General features: G+C 35.2%; 1 protein-coding gene across 1 annotated transcript; it reads right to left on the reverse strand.

Annotated features, from left to right (window-relative positions):
* Positions 1 to 418: 418 nt before the first annotated feature.
* On the reverse strand, positions 419 to 13,182 carry LOC149958899 (uncharacterized). Its single transcript, XM_090167277.1, has 7 exons — positions 12,909 to 13,182; positions 10,808 to 11,038; positions 10,545 to 10,754; positions 10,382 to 10,492; positions 10,138 to 10,280; positions 9,853 to 10,078; positions 419 to 432 (listed from the first exon to the last, which is right to left on the reverse strand). The coding sequence occupies exons 1-7, from the start codon at positions 13,180 to 13,182 to the stop codon at positions 419 to 421; spliced, it is 1,209 nt and encodes a 402-aa protein (XP_090023403.1).
* Between the last annotated feature and the right edge of the window lie 6,301 nt (positions 13,183 to 19,483).

Here is a 19,483-nt window from a genome sequence, read left to right on the forward strand (position 1 = left end):
GATATGCGGCTCAAGTTTTGAGCTCCTCGGTCGCGAATGCCATTGAATCTGTATTCAAAGAAGATATGGATAAATACAGTGAAACAGTAAAATTTTTAAAATTATTTGACAAGTGGTTTGATGCACTAAATACCACGAACTTTAATGAAGCACACCACAAGACGAAGCCAAACAAAAGACCTTTTTGCACGATCAATTCGCGTCTTAAGGTATTAAATATATTATTTTTTATTTAATTGGTATTTAATTTCACTTGTTCTACTTATCAGTGGTTGGAAAACGACTTTTTGGGATATTTGGACGAGTGGGAGTTGGATGTAGAGCGACGTCCAGGAAAGTATGGGCCCGAGGAAAGAAAAAAAAATGATACTTAAACAAGAAACTCTCTCGGGATTAAGGCAAACAAGTGTGTATTTTTTTAAGGTGCACTGTCTAAAAATGAATTTGTCAATTAATTTGATTTACTTACAGCAAAAGCCATGATAAGCATTATTAAATTCTTATTGAATAAAGAAGCTAGATTTGTGTTAACAGGAAATTTTAACCAAGACCCTCTGGAGTTAGAGTTCTCAAGACAACGAGGAGCAATTGGTTTGAATGAAAACCCCACTGTTGAAACTGTTGGCAACAACCGTGAAACACTTTGGATGTTGAAAAACTATAAAATTCCCTGCCATAATGAGTAGAAGGAAAGTAAGGGCTAGACATCGATCCCAGGTTCAGGTTTAGGTTCGGGATCGAGATCCGGGATTTAAGGGGTGAAATGGGGGGTAAAATCGTCGAAAAGTCAATGTATTTATGGTATTCCTCGCGACGATTTGTTTTCCCGTATATCAGCATATTGTGTTCAGGCCAACTTGTTCATATATCTCCGCTTATCTCGAAAGATACTTGAACGTATATCTTATCGCGTTTTATCGTACGGAATAAGTTGAAATGATGTAAAAAGTGATAACCTGAGTGGGAGGCGGATTTCCTGGGGGGCGCGGATTACCCGGGAGGCGCGGTTAATTTGAATTTAAGAGTGTTTTGACGTTATGGAATATGGGACGCGGTTAACGTGCGCGGATTGGGGCGCGGTTAATTTGAATTTAAAACATGGATTTGAATGTTTTGACGTCATGGAATATTCGTTGTTAAAGTAGAATGGAAACATTTTTAAACTTCATTTTAATATCATTGTAGTATGCTTGACACTTGAACCTATCTCACGAGTATTTCTTTAAACGAATATTTTAAGTATGAGAAACGTATCGTTCTCAAGTATTGTAATTGTACACGTGATCCCGTATGAGGATCGGGTAAATTCCTATATACGTAACGCGATACACTTCAAAATGCGTATACGTAGAATGGAATTAATTTTAAGCCCCATTTTAATAAATAAGATATCGAAGATAAATAATTTTAGAGTATAAAAAGAGAAAACCGTATAATAGTAAGACCATATTTAGAAAGTTCACCATCTGAATTGTATTGGAAGTGACTCCGAGGAACCTTAAAATGTAAGTAAGAATACTCAGTGATAATTCTTAACTTGTCTTAATGTATTTATTTTATAGGAATTGTTCATTTCCTGTGTCTGGTGATAAAGGGTTAATCGTTTATGCAGATGAAACCATCTACTGCGGTCTATTAGATTTAACAAACTAACAGAAGCGGAACTGCAAGAGCTATGGACAAAGAAAGATGCCATTGAAGCTTATTTCAATAACGAAGCTGAAACTTCATGGGTTTTCACAGGTTCTGAAACCAAACGGTTTTCGGTTCATAAATTTGCCGAACAAAAGGTTTTAGATGTTAGACAAATGTACCATGGTTATGGGGTAAACTATGGAAAACTGTTACCGACTAAAGAGGGGGTAGCTTTCGCTCAATCTTCTTGGTTGAATTTCCTCAACCAGTACGAGTCTATTCAGAAGTGTTTAAAGCAAATCAAGGAAATAAAGGAGGCGATGACTAACGTTGTAATTAAACAATTACACGGAGCTCTTAAGAAAGCGTGCAATGGCTGCCAAATTAATCATTCATCTCAACTCCAGCATGATTGTATCATGACGGATTATTCTAAGCGCGTAGATTTGCATTTTTATGAAATAATTATGTCGGTAGATTGTGAAAATATTATTGAAATGTTTACTATTCGCTGTGAATTGTCGAAAGAAATTTTAAATAATATAATGTCACTAATAATATGCAATGCTAAAAACTTGTTAAAAAACTAATAAAATTGATTGCACTAATGTTCCGATTCTCATTAACCATTATGGATTTAAGCTTACAACATCCAATGAATGGGCTTGTAGCCGGGTCCACCCAATGCGGAAAGTCATTCCTGGTGGGACGGTTGATTCAACATAAGAAGACCTGCATATCCCCTCCTCCGGAGAGGATAATATGGTGTTATACCGAGTATCAGCCGAAACTATTTCAATCGATATTAGAACATACACCTTCAGTCGAGTTTCACGAAGGGTTACTCGATGTTAATATATTAAACCCGCAAATTAGGAATTTAGTTATTTTAGACGATTTGTTATGCGAGATATCTAATAATAAAGATGTAACTAATTTATTTATTCGTGGATCTCATCACAGAAACACCTCCGTACTAATTTTAATGCAAAACCTTTATTACCCCGGAAAAGAAATAAGAACTTTAAATTTAAATGCTCATTATCTATTTATTTTTAAATCACCACGAGATAAATCAACAATTTATCATCTCGCGAGGCAGATATCTCCAACCAATAGCAAATACGTTATTGATGCGTTTCAACAAGCTACGTCACGGAAATTTGGGTATTTATTAGTTGACTTGAAACCTCACACCCCAGATCAGTATTTACTACGAACAGGTTTAATACCGGGTGAAGAATCGGCTGTCTTTATTCCAAAATGAAGTGTATTATAGAAGGGAATTTTTTTAGGGTTAATCGAGAGTGGATTATTAAAGAATTAGCTTACGTAGTATTAGAAACTGAAGAATCGGAAGTGTTTACTTTCAAATCTCCATGCCCTTTCAAAGAGCTTTCAAACGAAAATAAAAGACAATGCAGATGGATATCTCATAACATTTGTCATCTTCGATGGGATGACGGCGAACGTCCTTACAGAACGAGACGTGACATTTGCAATCAGATAGCGGAAAAAGCTACTTCGTTTTTCACCAAAGGTTTAGAAAAAGCTGCAGTATTATCGACACTCCTCGGGGTTCCAGTAAATAACATCGAAGATACCGGCTGTCCTAAATTATCAGAACTAGAAGACGTTGAATTAAACTGCCCTTTTCATTCCGAAACTGTTCATTGCGCTTTAAGAAAGGCTAAGAAAATCTCTAAATGGATGTCTCAAAACGAGTAAAGGAAAACCTAGACTTTCTACGTTTCCTGACATCCTGTAATCTAAATCAAAGAAAGACAGCTATTAAATACGCTAGCAAGGAAGCTATACTGGCTCTCGTTGAATGTTGTATAAATGTTTTACACGGAACAATTGAACTGTCAGAACGTCATCGTAAGCGGTTAAAGAAACATAGCGCGGTTATACGAAACGTGTCGAAGAAGAACCCTATATCAAAACGACGAAAGATACTGGTACAAAAAGGTGGTTTTCTTCCATTTTTATTAGCGCCACTGCTATCTATCGTTAGCTCAGTCGCCGGAAGTGCAATTAGCCGAGCTATAAACCGATGATGGCTCGAAAAATGCTTCTAGTACCTGAAGATGTAATGGAGAGATTAAAAAACACTCCACCTTCCAAAACAGAAGAAACACCTGAACTTCAAAAAGAGAAGACACTCGATGATGAAATGAAATCTATTCTAGATAATCCAGATTTAAACGAATCAGAGAAATTAGCATTATACAATCAAACTCTCCAACGACGGTTAACTTACGTACGTAAAGAGCAAATCTCTCCCGTTATTGAAAACTCTGAACGGCCTAAAACCTGGTTCGCGCAAATATCTTATTCTCTACCTGCAACTTATGTTAGTGATGCGATTTCATTATACCGAGCGACTACGGAAGATCCGAGATATATTAGATGGGCTAACTCAGGAGAGCTTTCTATTCGAGGACAAGTGATTGGAGGATCTAATATAATCGATCTTTTGTATGACGCTGTGAGAAAAACGCCTGGAACAGCGATTGATCCTATAGGAGTTACAGAGTTTTACGAGGGCATTCATAAGTCAAATATTTCAAAACGTTTAATTAAAAATCCTGTAAGATTGACACTGTTAAAAACATTCGCTGTATTTCATACACCACCAAGTAGTTCAATGTTATCATCATCTTCACCTAGTCCTCTAAGATCTTGGATACATACTAAATAAAATATATTAACCTGATAATTTTGTTCTCATTTCATAGTATAAGCCTACAATGGAAGGTTGTACAGAAACGGTCTATTTAGGACTTTTAGCCTATTTATCACAATCATTTTCAAAATCACCGAAAATTATCACAGCTGTATTAATTATCATAGTTATTATAATATTAGAATTATTTAATTTCCTTTTTTGGCGTTACATGCCATTACATCAAAATATTACCCAATATGGAGAAAGAACTTGAGCAGATCTATACTAACCCCGCTGGAGTTCGAGCGCTCTATAATTCAGCTCGACATAAAGGTTTAAAGGTTTCATTGGAAAAAGTAAAACAATTTCTAATAAAGCAGGATACATATACGCTGCATAAACCTGCTAGAAGACGATTCAAACGAAATCGAACTATTGTTTATGGAATTGACGAACAGTGGCAAGCGGACTTGGCAGATTTTCAGAAGCTGTCTAAATATAATTCAGGATCTCGCTATGTATTATGTATTATCGACATATTTAGCAAATACGCTATGGCTGTAGCGGTTAAAAATAAGAAAGGTGTAACAATTTTAGAAGCGTTACGTAACGTTTTTGAAAAAGGCCGTCAACCGAAAAGAATTCAAAGTGATCATGGAAACGAATTTGTCTGTCAAGAAGTGCAGAGTGAATTACAACGAAGGAACATTAAATTTTTCGCTACCCGATCGGAAATGAAAGCGTCCATTATTGAAAGATTCATTAGAAGTTTTAAATCTCGTTTATATCGCTATTTCACGCAGAATAACACCCTTAAATATATCGACGTTTTAGATGATATTATAAACGCTTATAACAATAGTTATCACAGATCAATTAAATGTAAACCCGCGGAAGTTACTCTAAATAACTCTGCTAAAATATGGAAAAATCTTTACGGTTCGGTAAATTTTTCTCCTCCGTTAACATACGCGTTTGAAATTGGAGATATTTGTAGAATAAGTAGAAATTTATCAATTTTCGATAAGAAATATAACCCGAATTTTACTACAGAATTGTTTAAAATAGCTGAGAGACTACCACGTGACCCACCTGTATATAAGCTGATGGATTTAAATTCTAACCCCATTTTAGGAGTATTCTATCGAGGGGAGGTTCAGATTGTTGGTCGAGATTTAAAAGACTGTTACTTCATAATCGAAAAAGTAATAAAAAAGAGGAAAAAATCGGACGGCCGCGTAAAACTGTATGTCAAGTGGCAAGATTACGACCCTACATTTAATTCTTGGATACAAGAAGTGGATTTAAAATGAGTTTTTACGTAACGCTACCTTCAGATTCCTCGTCATTATATTACCAAGATAATAGCGTTGGTAAATTTCGAACGTATTTAGCTGAACCGTTAAGATTTGAGGAACAGTACGAAGTTGGGTTAGCGGAAATAAGCTATCCTCGGACATGGCATAACGTTCGAAAACCTAATCTATTGGTTATTAAAGACCCTCTCGAATATGATAAAATGACTGATAACCCTCTAGTTAAAGACCCTCTCGAATATGATAAAATAATTGAAGTTCCCGCGGGTTTTTATAAAACTCCGGAAGAACTATTACATGTTATGAACGTCCACAACCAAGAAGAAGAACAAGTTACATTCGCTTATTTAAATTATTCTAATCGAATTAAAGTTAAATTGCAACCGAAAATCAGAGCTGTAATTGGCCCCGATCTATCGATTTTACTAGGTTTTAAGGATAGAAGAGATAATGATTTCACCATTTTAAATTCAATGATAACCCCCTACCCAGTTGATATGAACGCTGGGTTACATTCCTTATTCGTTTATTCAGATCTGGTTGAAAATAGCGTTGTTGGGGATAGTTTAGCACCTCTATTAAGAATCATAAGCGTCGAAGAGAAAGCCGAGTCTAATGGGAAAACAACTACAAAAATATTTTCACAACCTCATTACCTACCAGTCGTGTGTAATAAAATTAAGACTATAGAGATTAATATAACAGATGATTTAGGTGAGCCAATACAGTTTCATAGTGGAAAAGCTCACGTTGTATTACATTTTAAACCCCGTAAAATGTGGACTTCACTATAAACCTTTAATCATTCAGGACACACCTTCATTCTAGCTTAAGAGAGCGAACAGTTAACATCATGAGGTCTGAATATTCACCTTCAAGAACTGATTATGAAAGTTACTATTTAAACCAGGTTGGTTTCGGTGGAATACCTGTATATAGAGGTTTAGCCGTGCAAAGAGGACATGGACTAGGAAATATATTATCTTCAGCGTTTAGATTCGCGGTACCTTTACTGAAGAAAGGCGCTTCTTACTTAGGAAGAAAACTTTTAAGTACCGGAGCGAAAGTAGCGACCGATGTTGTTAGCGGAGTCCCAATTAAAACAGCGCTTAAATCGCATTCTATTAACGCTGGAAGGAAAACTTTAGCTTCAGCAGCTGATGAAGCCATGAGACTAACATCTTCAGCTACGGATCATATTAAAAGAATGACGGGTTCCGGAAATAAAAGGAAACGAACTCAGTCGAAAAGCGCCATTTCAACAGCAGGCAGGATAGCGAAAGGACGGTTCCCTAAACGTTCCGATATATTCTCATAATGTCCCTTTTACACCCGCACTCAGTGGAGTGTATAAATTCCGAGCTAGATTTGTTTCAAGTACCTATGACACAATCTTCGATTATTGGTGGAGAATGGGTTGAGTATAATCCAATATCAAATATAGTTGATAACGCATCAATTACATTTTCTATCAACGGTAACTCTGAAACGTATATAGACCTTTCACAAACTTTGCTGCACGTTCGAGTTAAGGTAACTAAAGATAATGGTCAACTACCGCAACCCGCGGTTCCAGGTGTTGCGGGTGGGGCCGCCGGAACTCCAGCCGACAATATCGCCCCCGAGAATTTGTTTCTTCATTCGCTTTTTAGCGACGTCCACGTATTTCTTAATGAAAGATCAGTAACACCTTCCAGTCAAAATTACGCTTATAAAAGTATGATACAAACTTTATTAACGTTCGGAGATTCTGCGAAAAAAAGTTATTTAACGAGTTCACTTTTCTATCGGGATACGCCTGGAAAGTTCGATTCATTTTTCGATAACGATGGTTTCTCTAAACGAGCGAGTTTAGCGCAAAAAGGGGCGATTGACTTGTTAGTCGTAGTCCATACTGATTTATGTCAACAACCACGCTTTTTATTAAATATGGTTGATTTGAAATTTAAATTCGTTAAAAATAGAGCAGCTTTTTGCGTTCATTCCGACGTAAAATGTAAAGTGGAGATTTTATCAGCTTCCCTTTATCTGAGGAAAGTTAAAGTGATACCGGAACTATCGCTCGCTCAAGCCAAGGCGTTACAATATGGAACCGCTAAATATCCTGTAACTCGTTCGGAGTGCACCTCATTTTCTATACCCGCTGGTCTTATGGCTAGTGTGCAAGATCATTTATTTACCGGACAAGCACCTAAGAAAGTTGTTATCGGGTTTGTGGAACAAAAAGCGTTTCTAGGAGATTTGAAAAAATCCCCGTACAACTTTCAACATTTCGATTTATCAAGCATCGGATTGTACATTGACGGTAGCAGCGTCCCTCATAAGGCGTTATCTCTAAACTTTGAGGAAAATCTATATATTCAAGCGTATTGCAATCATTTCATTCAAACTAATCAGTGGAACGTAGATGAAGGGAATCAGATAAGTCGGGAAGATTACCCTAACGGAAATTGTTTATTCGCGTACAATTTAACCTCGGATCTTAATAACAACGCTAATCACTTGCATCTTGTAAAAAACAGTAACCTGAGATTAGAATTAAAATTTGCAAAACCGTTACCGGATACGATTTCCATTCTAATTTAGGCTGAGTTTCAAAATTTGATTGAAATTGATAAAAATCGAACCGTGATTTTCGATTACAGTAATTAATGGATTCGCTACAGATAACTAAAAAGTATATTTCAAGGCGTGTTCGCGGCTGACATGCTACCTAAATACGTAAAAATATTCCCTTCTCTATTTATTGTAAATACCGATACGAGTGCTGAACCTGGAGAACACTGGGTTCTCATATATTTTTCTAAACATAAAAATTGTGAATTCATGGATTCCTTTGGAAACCCACCAGATTATTTTAAATTTAATGACTTTATTGAACGAAACAGTAAAACTGTAACTTTTAATTCTAATCAATTACAGAGTAATTCTAGTAATACGTGTGGAGCATTCTGTATCTATTTTGCTATAAACAGGTGTAAAGGAATAGAAATGTATAACATTGTGTCTAGGTTTAAGAAAGATAAATATGTACACGATAAAATGATTAAAGAGTTTATGTGTAAAATGTATCCAATAAAATAATTTTAAACAATTTATAGCAATATCAGTTTTTTTTTATATATACATAAATACAAGCATTCATTATAATTTTTCAATATCTTTATGACCGTGCGCTAATGTACGAACCCCGTAGGGTAGAATGTATCTCTTATCATCATTTGGTGATAAACAAAGTTTTCTAGTATTTAAAGTAAATAGTTCATGCTTGAAACTAGCTATACGCATCATCTCGGCTGACATGGTTTCTTGATTAAAAAGACAACGTTCATAGTCTTCGTGGCGGATGACGTTTCTAATAACGTTCATGGCAACGCCCTTACAAACCTTTTTATGGTTTAAAATTGACTCTAAAGATTTCCCCAATCGCAACTCCTTTTCTATCTCTTCAGCGGTCTTAGACTCCCCGTACAATTTAACAGAATAAAGCTTTGGACGAAGTCCTACAAAGCTTTGAATTAACTGCGAATTTGTCTCGTCTTTAAAATAACCGAGAGCTTTTTTATTCTGATTAGAATGAAGGAAATGCGAAGGTGGATAATCAGAGAAGTCAAAGCGGTTTTTATGAACTTCAAAGTCTTTATAAACATCATCCGTCTTAATGTTGTACGTTAAACTGTCTGTAAATATTTTATATATTAGTACTATTTAAATAAAAAATGCATATTAAATTAAATTACCAGTGTCTGTAAATAATAGTGATGCTTTGTCCCCGTACGTATTTTTTATGAATCCATAATGGAACCGATACATGAGCTCCTTGGATAAATCTAGAATGGTGAATCCGGTAAATATAGGCCGGTTAAGAACAATTGTAGCTCTCTTCTTATGAGCGCCGGCTAACTCTTCATTAAAGATGGTAAAGTGTTCAAACTGCGGGGAACTTGTAACTTTTAACATTCTTTCTGGTTTATGAATCAACTCGAAATTTATATGCTTCCGTAAATTTTCCATTGTTTTTCTAAAGAATTAAATGAAGTAAGGGAAAAAACAGCAATAAATTATTTAAATTGATTTACCCGAAAACAGAGTTAACCATTAGTTTCCAGAAATTCTTTTCAAATGAACTCTTGGATAATTTCCTCTGTTCAGTGTTGAATCTAACATATTTTTCTAACCATTTTCCTTGAGTGAAGGTTAGAGCTCGATGAACCTTGGTTATTTTCAAACCTAATTCTACATAATATTTTAAATTGCGGTAATGTACTATGTATTTCTCTTTATTATTTAAATTAGGAAGAAGTTTTGGTAGACTTTGATTATCCTTAATATTTAATTTTCCTAAGAGATCTTTGGAGTATGGAGATAGCATATCATGTGTAATAACTTTAGATTCCGCCGCTACTGGGAGATCGTTATGTAAGTCATGAAACTCTGGAGGATATTCAAGATCCACCTGCAAAGGAAACAATTCTTTAAAAATATAATTCAATAATTATAACACTTGTTATTTACCTCTAAAATGTATCCGTTTTCAACGTTATTGGGAATACTCAGAATATTTTCACAAAGTGTTTGCAAATCATCCTCCTGAACCCACTGGAAGTCGCCTAGCGGTAGTGGTTCACACATAACAGCACCGTACAAATTATTAGCATCTTCAATTAAGTAAAATTAAGTTAATTAATATAATAAAAATTAAAATAATAAAAATAAAAAAATAAAAATAAATATTTATTTTTAAAAAAATGTAAATTACCTAAATAGCATATATAACTGCTCTCTTTAGACGAATCATATGTGTCGGCCATATATTTGTTATTCGCTTCAGAATAACGAGTTGAGATCATTGAAACACCGCCTCGAATCCCTAAAAATTCAATGTAAATACAATAATATTTAAAATATCACAAAAGCGTTACCCTTTTCAATAAATAAGTGTTGATCTATATCAAGTATGAGATCGAGGCGAACATCGGTCATCTTCAAAGCTGCTTGCCAGGCTAAACCTGGTGCGGTGTAAGCGTGAGCGGGATCTAGTTTATAATGAGTTATAGATAATGTTCTAAAATTTTCAAAAACGTCGGCTAAGAGCAACGCATCGCTTTTCACATAGAGGTCGGTGTATTCTCCTACGAAAACCGAGTTTAAGAGATTTGAAATATTTATACTATAGTAATTTTACCTAATGTTTGAATATTAAACGCTGTCCAAACATTTTGGGCGTGTAAATAATCAGATTCTAAAATATTTTGATTTTTCAATGAACTGAAAAACGCTTCTCTAGGTGGCAGCATCGTCTCGTCAAATTTCTTTTCATCGTCCATATACTCGTACGGGTAGACTCCCTTCCGCAAAAGCAGTTGAACTTTCTCACTTTCAAAATATTTCTTAACAATCTGAAATTTACTGGCTTCTTCCAAAACGAGATTAGATACTAGAGCATCGAGGCTATCGCTTAGAAATCGATAAGAGTCTAAAAACCGAAATCTCCCTAAAAAACAATAAAATTAATGTTAAGGTTAAATTCACAATAAAATATATTTACCTAGTTTCAGAGAAATATAATTTTCGCTAGTGGAAGGAATACAGTCGAGTGTCTGTTCCTTAAAATGACCAATCTCCTGACATATGAGATGTAAATCGTATCTATGCAGATTTATTATTGATATTATTATTATACCTGGTTAATTATTTTACTTAATTTACCTGCTAATGTTATGAAGGAAAACAGGGATAAATTCTGGAACTTTCTTTTGAAGATTACAGAGGTTATGCGCTGGTCCCCTGTATTTCCCAGTGAAATGACAATGATCGCGAACCGCGGGCATATTTCCCTGGTTAAGCTGCTTCTGACAAATGTAGCAATGTGTAGCAGCTTGAAACTGTTCCTCCTCCACCGGGGTAATAATCATTGGTACATTTGTCTCAATGAGTTCCATCAACTCCTTTTCTAATTCCAAAATAGACACTAGAAATCTTCGAGTTGCATCTTGTCCTCGATAGCAATCAGTTCGAACAGGTACACCTATTAGTATCCTATTATAATTTATCTGTTAAACAAAATTTTGCAAAATAACTTACCGTTAGGTCCTACAAGTACCCAAGAATACGCACAACTGATATGCATGTTTACTTTGCTGGTATTTGTATCGGGATCTAGATCACATCCTTGAACTCTCGGTAGGATTGCTTCAAAATCGGCGTAAAATACATACTGCACCTAATAATTTAATTTCATTAAGAGTTAAATTAAATAATTTTTATTTTTACCTTTTCTGTCCACTCATATTTATCAAAATCAAGCGTCTTCTTCTTGGTAGGGAAAACTGTTTTTTGGACGCCGTGGGTGGCGCATTCTTCGATATGTGCATCACGTCGCTGTTCCGCGTTGTTTCCACTGAATCGGTGAAGACACATTCTAATACAAAAAATAATTAGTAGATTTCAAACTAATATATTGGAAACTAAATTACCTGCAGTAATAACTTATGCTTCTGTTTTTTGTTAGATGCTGTAACAGTTTTCCTAGGTCTCGTATAAGACAGTAATGTCTGTTCCCATCGTCAATATCTTTAGTTTCATCAGTGATGTAAAGCAAATCAACCTCCCTTTCCTTACTACACTTGTTAACGCTTACGTAAAGAGGGAATATATCTCCCGAGAAGCCAAAAACAGATATTGATAAATTATTCATTAATACAAATTTTTTAAGTTCCGTAGCGTTTAATTTGAAAGGGAAAAATATACACCTTACGAAAATGAACTTGATACCAGTGATATATTTCGAAACACGGTTAGCGTTTTGAGTCCAAGGAACTGGATGAAGCTTAGCGAGAATTGACCAGAGAAAACATTTCTCATCATTTTCGTTTCTAATATTAAGAATCGCTTGACGCCGAGATAGTTTTTCAGGTAGTTCCATATACGATGACCCTCGCAACGGTTGGTAAGATGCTACATTTAATTCTACATACAGAATACGATCAATTACCCAACCCGATCCTATCAAAAATATAATGTTTTAGTTCAAAATATAACTTATAAATTTTAGTACATACCTGTCGCTTCAAAGTTTTCTGCTGCTGACTGTATTGTTTCAATGCAGTCATTCAGCTGGCTTTCAATGACGTCGGGCGTTAATGTTGTCTGCATAGTGCTCCGGAAATAGGGTCTCACTTCCGCACTTTGTTCCGCACCCCCCAAAGGTCTCATATAAACAGATCTTACGAGTAGGAACCACTTAATTCCACGTTTACTAGCAAGTCTTTCCATTAGAAATTTACGAAAAGCGGTTCGGTAACGTCCAATAAACATCCCTGCATCAATATCATAGTCTTCGGCATTGTAACGGATAGAGGCTAGCGTATCATTCAAGGCTTGGACCATACTTGGGGATGCTGGTGGTGTTTCATCAAGTATTGGTGAGGCGGGAATAGGTGATGGTGTTAGGTTGTCGGGTAAAGCTGATGTAGATGGCTGTGTACGGGTAGATTCCAGTTGAATGTCTTGAAGCAGACTAGGTGAAGGTGGACGGGTTGGTGATGGCGAACGTTGCATTGGCGACGGTGTGCGAGACAGGTCCATGGGTTCGGAAGGGCCGGGTGCGTTCAAGTCATGAGTTCGTTGATGGCTCTTGAAATTTTCCAATCTAGCAACAGTCTTACCACATACTTCACAGACAAACTTATGTCTATCACCGTGCACTTCTCTAACATTCCGATTTAAGGGGGACTTGGTAGCGAAACTTTTCGCGCACGTAGGACATGTATACTGAGCTTTAGGCATATTGAATATAGCTACCGCAGTTAACCGTGGAATGACCTCCACAATCCTATACAACCCCTTTTATAGTATATTCAAGTATCGCATTTTGAAGTGTATCGCGTTACGTATATAGGAATTTACCCGGTCCTCATACGGGTTCACGTGTACAATTACAATACTTGAGAACGATACGTTTCTCATACTTAAAATATTCGTTTAAAGAAATACTCGTGAGATAGGTTCAAGTGTCAAGCATATTTAAGTACCACTTACGTGATAATGATATTAAAATGAAGTTTAAAAATATTTCCATTCTACTTTAACAACGAATATTCCATGACGTCAAAACACTCAAATCCATGTTTTAAATTCAAATTAACCGCGCCCCAATCCGCGCACGTTAACCGCGTCCCATATTCCATAACGTCAAAACACTCTTAAATTCAAATTAACCGCGCCTCCCGGGTAATCCGCGCCCCCAGGAAATCCGCGCACGCGCGCTATCTCCCACTCAGGTTATCACTTTTTACATCATTTCAACTTATTCCGTACGATAAAACGCGATAAGATATACGTTCAAGTATCTTTCGAGATAAGCGGAGATAAATGAACAAGTTGGCCTGAACACAATATGTTGATATACGGGAAAACAAATCGTCGCGAGGAATACCATAAATACATTGACTTTTCGACGATTTTACCCCTATTTCACCCCTTAAATCCCGGATCTCGATCCCGAACCTAAACCTGAACCTGGGATCGATGTCTCGCCCTTACTTTCCTTCTACTATAATGCTTTCGGAAATACATCTATTGAGTCCATGGAAGAACTGATGGAATAAATTTCAAGTTTTAATTGTACAATGTTTTTCATTTACCAATCCCTGTTGACAATTGTTGCAATTGTTTTCTTTGCCTGTCTTTTGAATTGGCTTTTGATTTGGCTGCTTTCAATCTCGCTTTCGATTTGAATTCGTCTTTCAGTTTTTTTATATGCCCATTTCCTACTGTGTTTATGAAATATTTTAAACAGTGGTTTAACAATTCCTTTTCTTCACTTTTTGGGACGATGCTGTCACAAAAATTGCTCCATTGTTTTAGAATTTCATTATCTTCGAGAAGTTCTTTCTTTGCCTCAGATACTCTATCTTGTACGGAAATTTTATTATAATATTTCCATAAGTGTTTGTAAATTTCCCAAAAGAAATCAAAAGCTGCTTCTGTTGGGTAAAACAACCCTCCCCGGTCTTGGGCTTCAATCCATTTCCGGATTTCTCCATTTAACTGTTCTTTAGTGGTGCATAATATTTTAAGTAGCTGCACACCAAAATCCGACTTCCTACTAAGTGCCCTTAACGTGGCCCCAACAACATACATTAAAGTGTCTTTCGCCTCTTCAATTGGCAAATTCATGTCCAAGGGAATAATTTTTTTTATTGCGCTGCCCATTTCCACCAACCTCCTTATTAGAGTATTCACAGCACAAAACCTCTCCTGGTTTTGAAAATCTTTAAACCCCTGTATTAAGAGACAAATTTACATTTAAGATTCTATGAACCAATATTTTTTAAAATTTCACTTACTGCAGTATGTTTTAAAGAATTTAAAACTCTTTGAGTTTTGTTTTAGTTTCGAATGAGCTCATTCGTTTTAACTGAAACTCTATCTCCAGACTTTTCAGTTAGAATTGCCTTAATTGTATTCTTTAATTCCGCTAAATCTCTAACATTTAAATTTATTATCCATGCCGCAGATTTTTTGCCACTCAATGTGAAATAAAATTTAGAAGTTGCTAGCAAAGCTTGGACTTCTAACAAAATTCCCCCAAATGAAGCGTCATAATCAGTCGCTAAAAACGGAAGTTGTGTTATTACGAAATATAAAATTTAACATTAAATAAAATGCTTGGTTGCTTACGTGCTATCATGTGGCTACGCACAAGTTTTTTTGGCCTTTTGGGAGCTGGTTTGATGGTATTGCTGTTAGGTTGTATCTTGCTAAAAGAAAATTTATTATAAATTTTAAAAATACCAATAAATCAGAATAGCTAGTTAAACTTGCTTTGTTATATTTCCCAATGCTCGTGGGACTCCTGTACTAATTTTCTTTCGACCGTCATTTGTAGCGAGTTCTTTAAAAAAAACTTTCAATCTCCTCATCGCTAAGTAAATCCTCTTCACTAAGACTTGTGTTTTCATCTGTTAGAAAACCATATAAATACTTATTTTAATTTCAATGAAAACATGGTTGTTCATACCTGAAGACAATTCATAATAATGGTCTATTTGTAGCTTATCCCGCCTGGGTGCCTCCTTCGAAACCTTTTCTACACATTCATTTTCAGTCCAATCTACATTAGAGATAAGATCATGTATATAACGTTACGGTAAATATTAAGAGGTACCATACCCGATGATGTTTCCCCTTCATGTACACTTTCATCTAATATACAAAAATAGTTAATTCGCAATTTCAAAACTTTCAGAAGTGTTCAAACTTATTACCAGAGGAATTTGAAGAGTCCCAATTTATTTCTCTTTTCCTAATTTCCGGATTAGGAATCCCCATAACGTCATAAGTATTCCAACAATTCATTTATTTAATTCTACTTGCAAAACTTAATAAAAGATAGAAAGCCGATGGAGTGATGTATAAGCATAATAAAGCACGTGTCCCAGCTGCAAAATGTTTGTTACACCAAACAGGAGTTTTAATATTTCATCGATAGATAGCGCTACGGTCGCGCTGCGAATGTTCGCGGACGGAAAAAATCGAAGTAATATATCCAGTAACAAATTCTTAATCCAAGATGCACGTATAACATTTTCATGAGCTAAGGCTTAGTGCGTACTTAAAGCAGCTTATGACCGTACGTCAATCCACGTCCGATATTTTTAAGCAGCTAGTCGGAATGTTGCAGTTAAAAGTTTGGAAATTGAAACTTATCTTAAATTAATAAGCTTATAAAATTGGAGTTCTTTGTATAATTTTGGGTATAAAATCCATTTATGAACGCAATACGTTTCTATCGTAAAGCGATTTTTCAAAACCCAGAAGTAAAATTCCTTATCATTCATTTTTTGCTTATAGTATAAAGCACTTAAAATTGTGTAATTTAACGAGTCATTTGATGACCATTTTTAAGGGGAACAAATCTTTTATTTACTCTATCATTAACATTTGTATTTTGGCTCTAACAGCCTGAGTTTCCCAAATGTTTAATTTTCTAACGCAGTTCTATAGATACCGATTTCAAACGCGAGAGTACAATATTTCTAAAAGACTGAAGCATAAAAATCATAAGCTTCCGTAGTGGTTCCAGAGATATTGAATGGCTAAATTTTGTGGCCTCCTAGTGCCCAAATATAAAGGTTGCGTTGAAATCAATATTATAGATTTATTCAATAATAACCAAAACTCATTTCACTTAGGTCATTCTGAACATAGAAATTAAATTGAAATAAGGGTTTATTTATATAGGCTACATTATGATCAATATTTTCACTAATTAAATACGGGCTACAGCTAGGCTAAGCCAAACAAAAAGGAATTTATATCTACTATAAAAGACACTGTTGCTGTTTAATCTACCTCTTGCTCTAACTGTTAAGTCCTATTCCAACAAAAATATCAATTAATACCGGAATTTCATTGGATCCTTAATACTGACGTCAATTGAAACACACACCTTCCCCTGTGCTTCCCCCTCCACTCCTGGCAGGGAAAAACTAGACCATGGTTTCAACGGGATTGCCATTCTCCCAAAGAATAAATTAATACTTTATACACCAACAGAACAGTGTTGAAAGTTTTACAATAACAAACTGCAACAAATCAATAAAGCCACGATTACTTTCATTACGTCCTGTGCGTAATAGCATTTGGTTTTCAACGGTTCAATATAAACCGTCCAAAGGGATCGGTTATTCAGTGGCAGTTTTTATTTAAGCTTGATTGTAGAGTGAAGATATTTTGGCTGTTTTAAAAAATGGTGAGTTCAAATTCGAAATGTAATTTTAATACAATCGCGTGATTAATAGAGTGTCAAACAAATACATTAATAGATGCCCAAATCTTGAAAAGATTGTAACATAAGAAGTTTATAAAAAAAAGGCAATAAACAGAGAACTGAATGTATTTCTTTTTTGTTTCTTTATTTAAATTTAATTTTTTGATACTTTGAATAAGAAGGATACTGTAAGGCATGGGGACATCGGTGAATTAGATAGTTTTTGATATAACTTATTTTTTTTAAATGATTTGTTGCAATGCTTTACACATTTTCCCCTTTAATTATGTATTATAACTATCAGTTAGAGTAACCAACATAACGATGTTTTTGATTCTGTGAAAACACCATTATCAGTGTCGTGCGTAGCGCGAGAGAGGCTCTGGATAAATGATGGCTTTTATTCTTGTTCTAAAGGTAAAAGAGCTTAAAAGTGATAAGTGTACAGAAAATGAATGACGATATGGCGTCGAATGAGTTCAGAAAGGTGTATGATGATTTATTCTTTAAGTATAGGTACGTGGTATTTTTATCTCCAAATTCGAAGGGGGGTAATATTTTCAATGTAATTTGATAACCTTTAACGATCTTATTTCACGAAATTTCGATCTCCAGTATCGAAAAATATTTAACAAATTTTTTTTCTTTTTACTTCGTTACCCTCTTCTTGACAGCTATGGTCACATGGTTATTCGGATTTTTGCCTTCCCAAGTGTAATTTAACTATTGGTAATTTTGAGTACAATCAGTAGCGAAAATCAGATGGTAATCGGAGTTAACTTAGCTATTGATTGAAGAGGCCATTAAACGGTTTTAGTTTCAGTCGCTGATTTTTTACAACATGGCAGTGAAAATTACTTACAACGAGTGTGCTGTTATTACAAAAGTAACATATCTGTTATCTTGTTTTTCTTTTTGGTGTCAGATGGTCATCATGACCTAAAAACAGAAAACGTAAACTGAGATAGAATTGGAAACGATGACATCAATTACCCACCGATGTTTCTGGTGTGTCTATATAGGGTGTTTTTGTTGAGTATGTCACACCCTCTAGGGCGTGTTTTTAGGGTCCATATTAGTCAAAAATGTCTTTTTTACGTGGGTTCTTTAATGTTTCGTTTCAAAGATTTGGGCTCCCAAAAACTACCTCAAAAACCGATGTACAGCCTTCAAACTGACGAACGAAATTTTTTCTTAAAACTAATTATTTGTACAAAATCATAAGTGGTTTTTAATCGGTATAGTAAGAAAATTAATAAAATGACAAAAGTTAGTTAACGATGTTTTATAAGTAAGATCGTGAATACAAGCTAATTCAAAGCATTGCAGATACTACACCAAATAAAGATAAATTTAGTATTTTGTCATATATTAGTCAGAGATGTCTAAATGATTATAAAAATTTAAATATACCAAGGCATTTCTTGGTTCACACTTACAAGTTAGTCAAAAACTGTTCAAAATGACAATATCTGGCTATTATACGCTGTCGTATAAGTAACTTACGTTCTCTCTCAGACTTTCTAAGCGTGTTACGAATAAACTCACCTTCAATTATAAGTTGCCACAAGTCCTCAACACTTCGTGGTACTGTCTTGAACACTTAATCCTTTTCATAGCCCCAGAGGGATAAACGTAATACCAAAAGTGACATAAGATATTTGTGGTATCGAACCCCAGCAGCGACTATAGGTCTATAGTGCTATCCAATCGCGATTTCACTTCCCTTTACCATGCATCTTAGTACGATTTTCTTAAGTTGATTGAATTTGTAATGTTTTGACCGAGAGATGTCGTTGTGAGTTCGAGCTTATCGTCACCTGAGAGTAATTATCACGTAACTCAATTTACGAGGTTTTTCCTTTCAGCCGAAATTTTCTTGATTTTTCCAAACAAGGGGTTTTAGATCGTAGTGCAAGGAGTCATTTCAATAGATTATAACAAAAATTAATATTTTGTTATGATAAAATTAGAAATATGACGAACATTTCTGGAGATTTACCGAATTATATTTTAATTAAACCTTACGAATTTTTCTTGATAAAGGTATGTGATTAAGGGATTTTTCTGCTGTAAAGTTTCGGT

Source organism: Leiobunum rupestre, chromosome 2 (assembly GCF_980474605.1).
Source record: "Leiobunum rupestre chromosome 2, qqLeiRupe1.1.hap1, whole genome shotgun sequence".
NCBI lineage: Eukaryota > Metazoa > Arthropoda > Arachnida > Opiliones > Sclerosomatidae > Leiobunum > Leiobunum rupestre.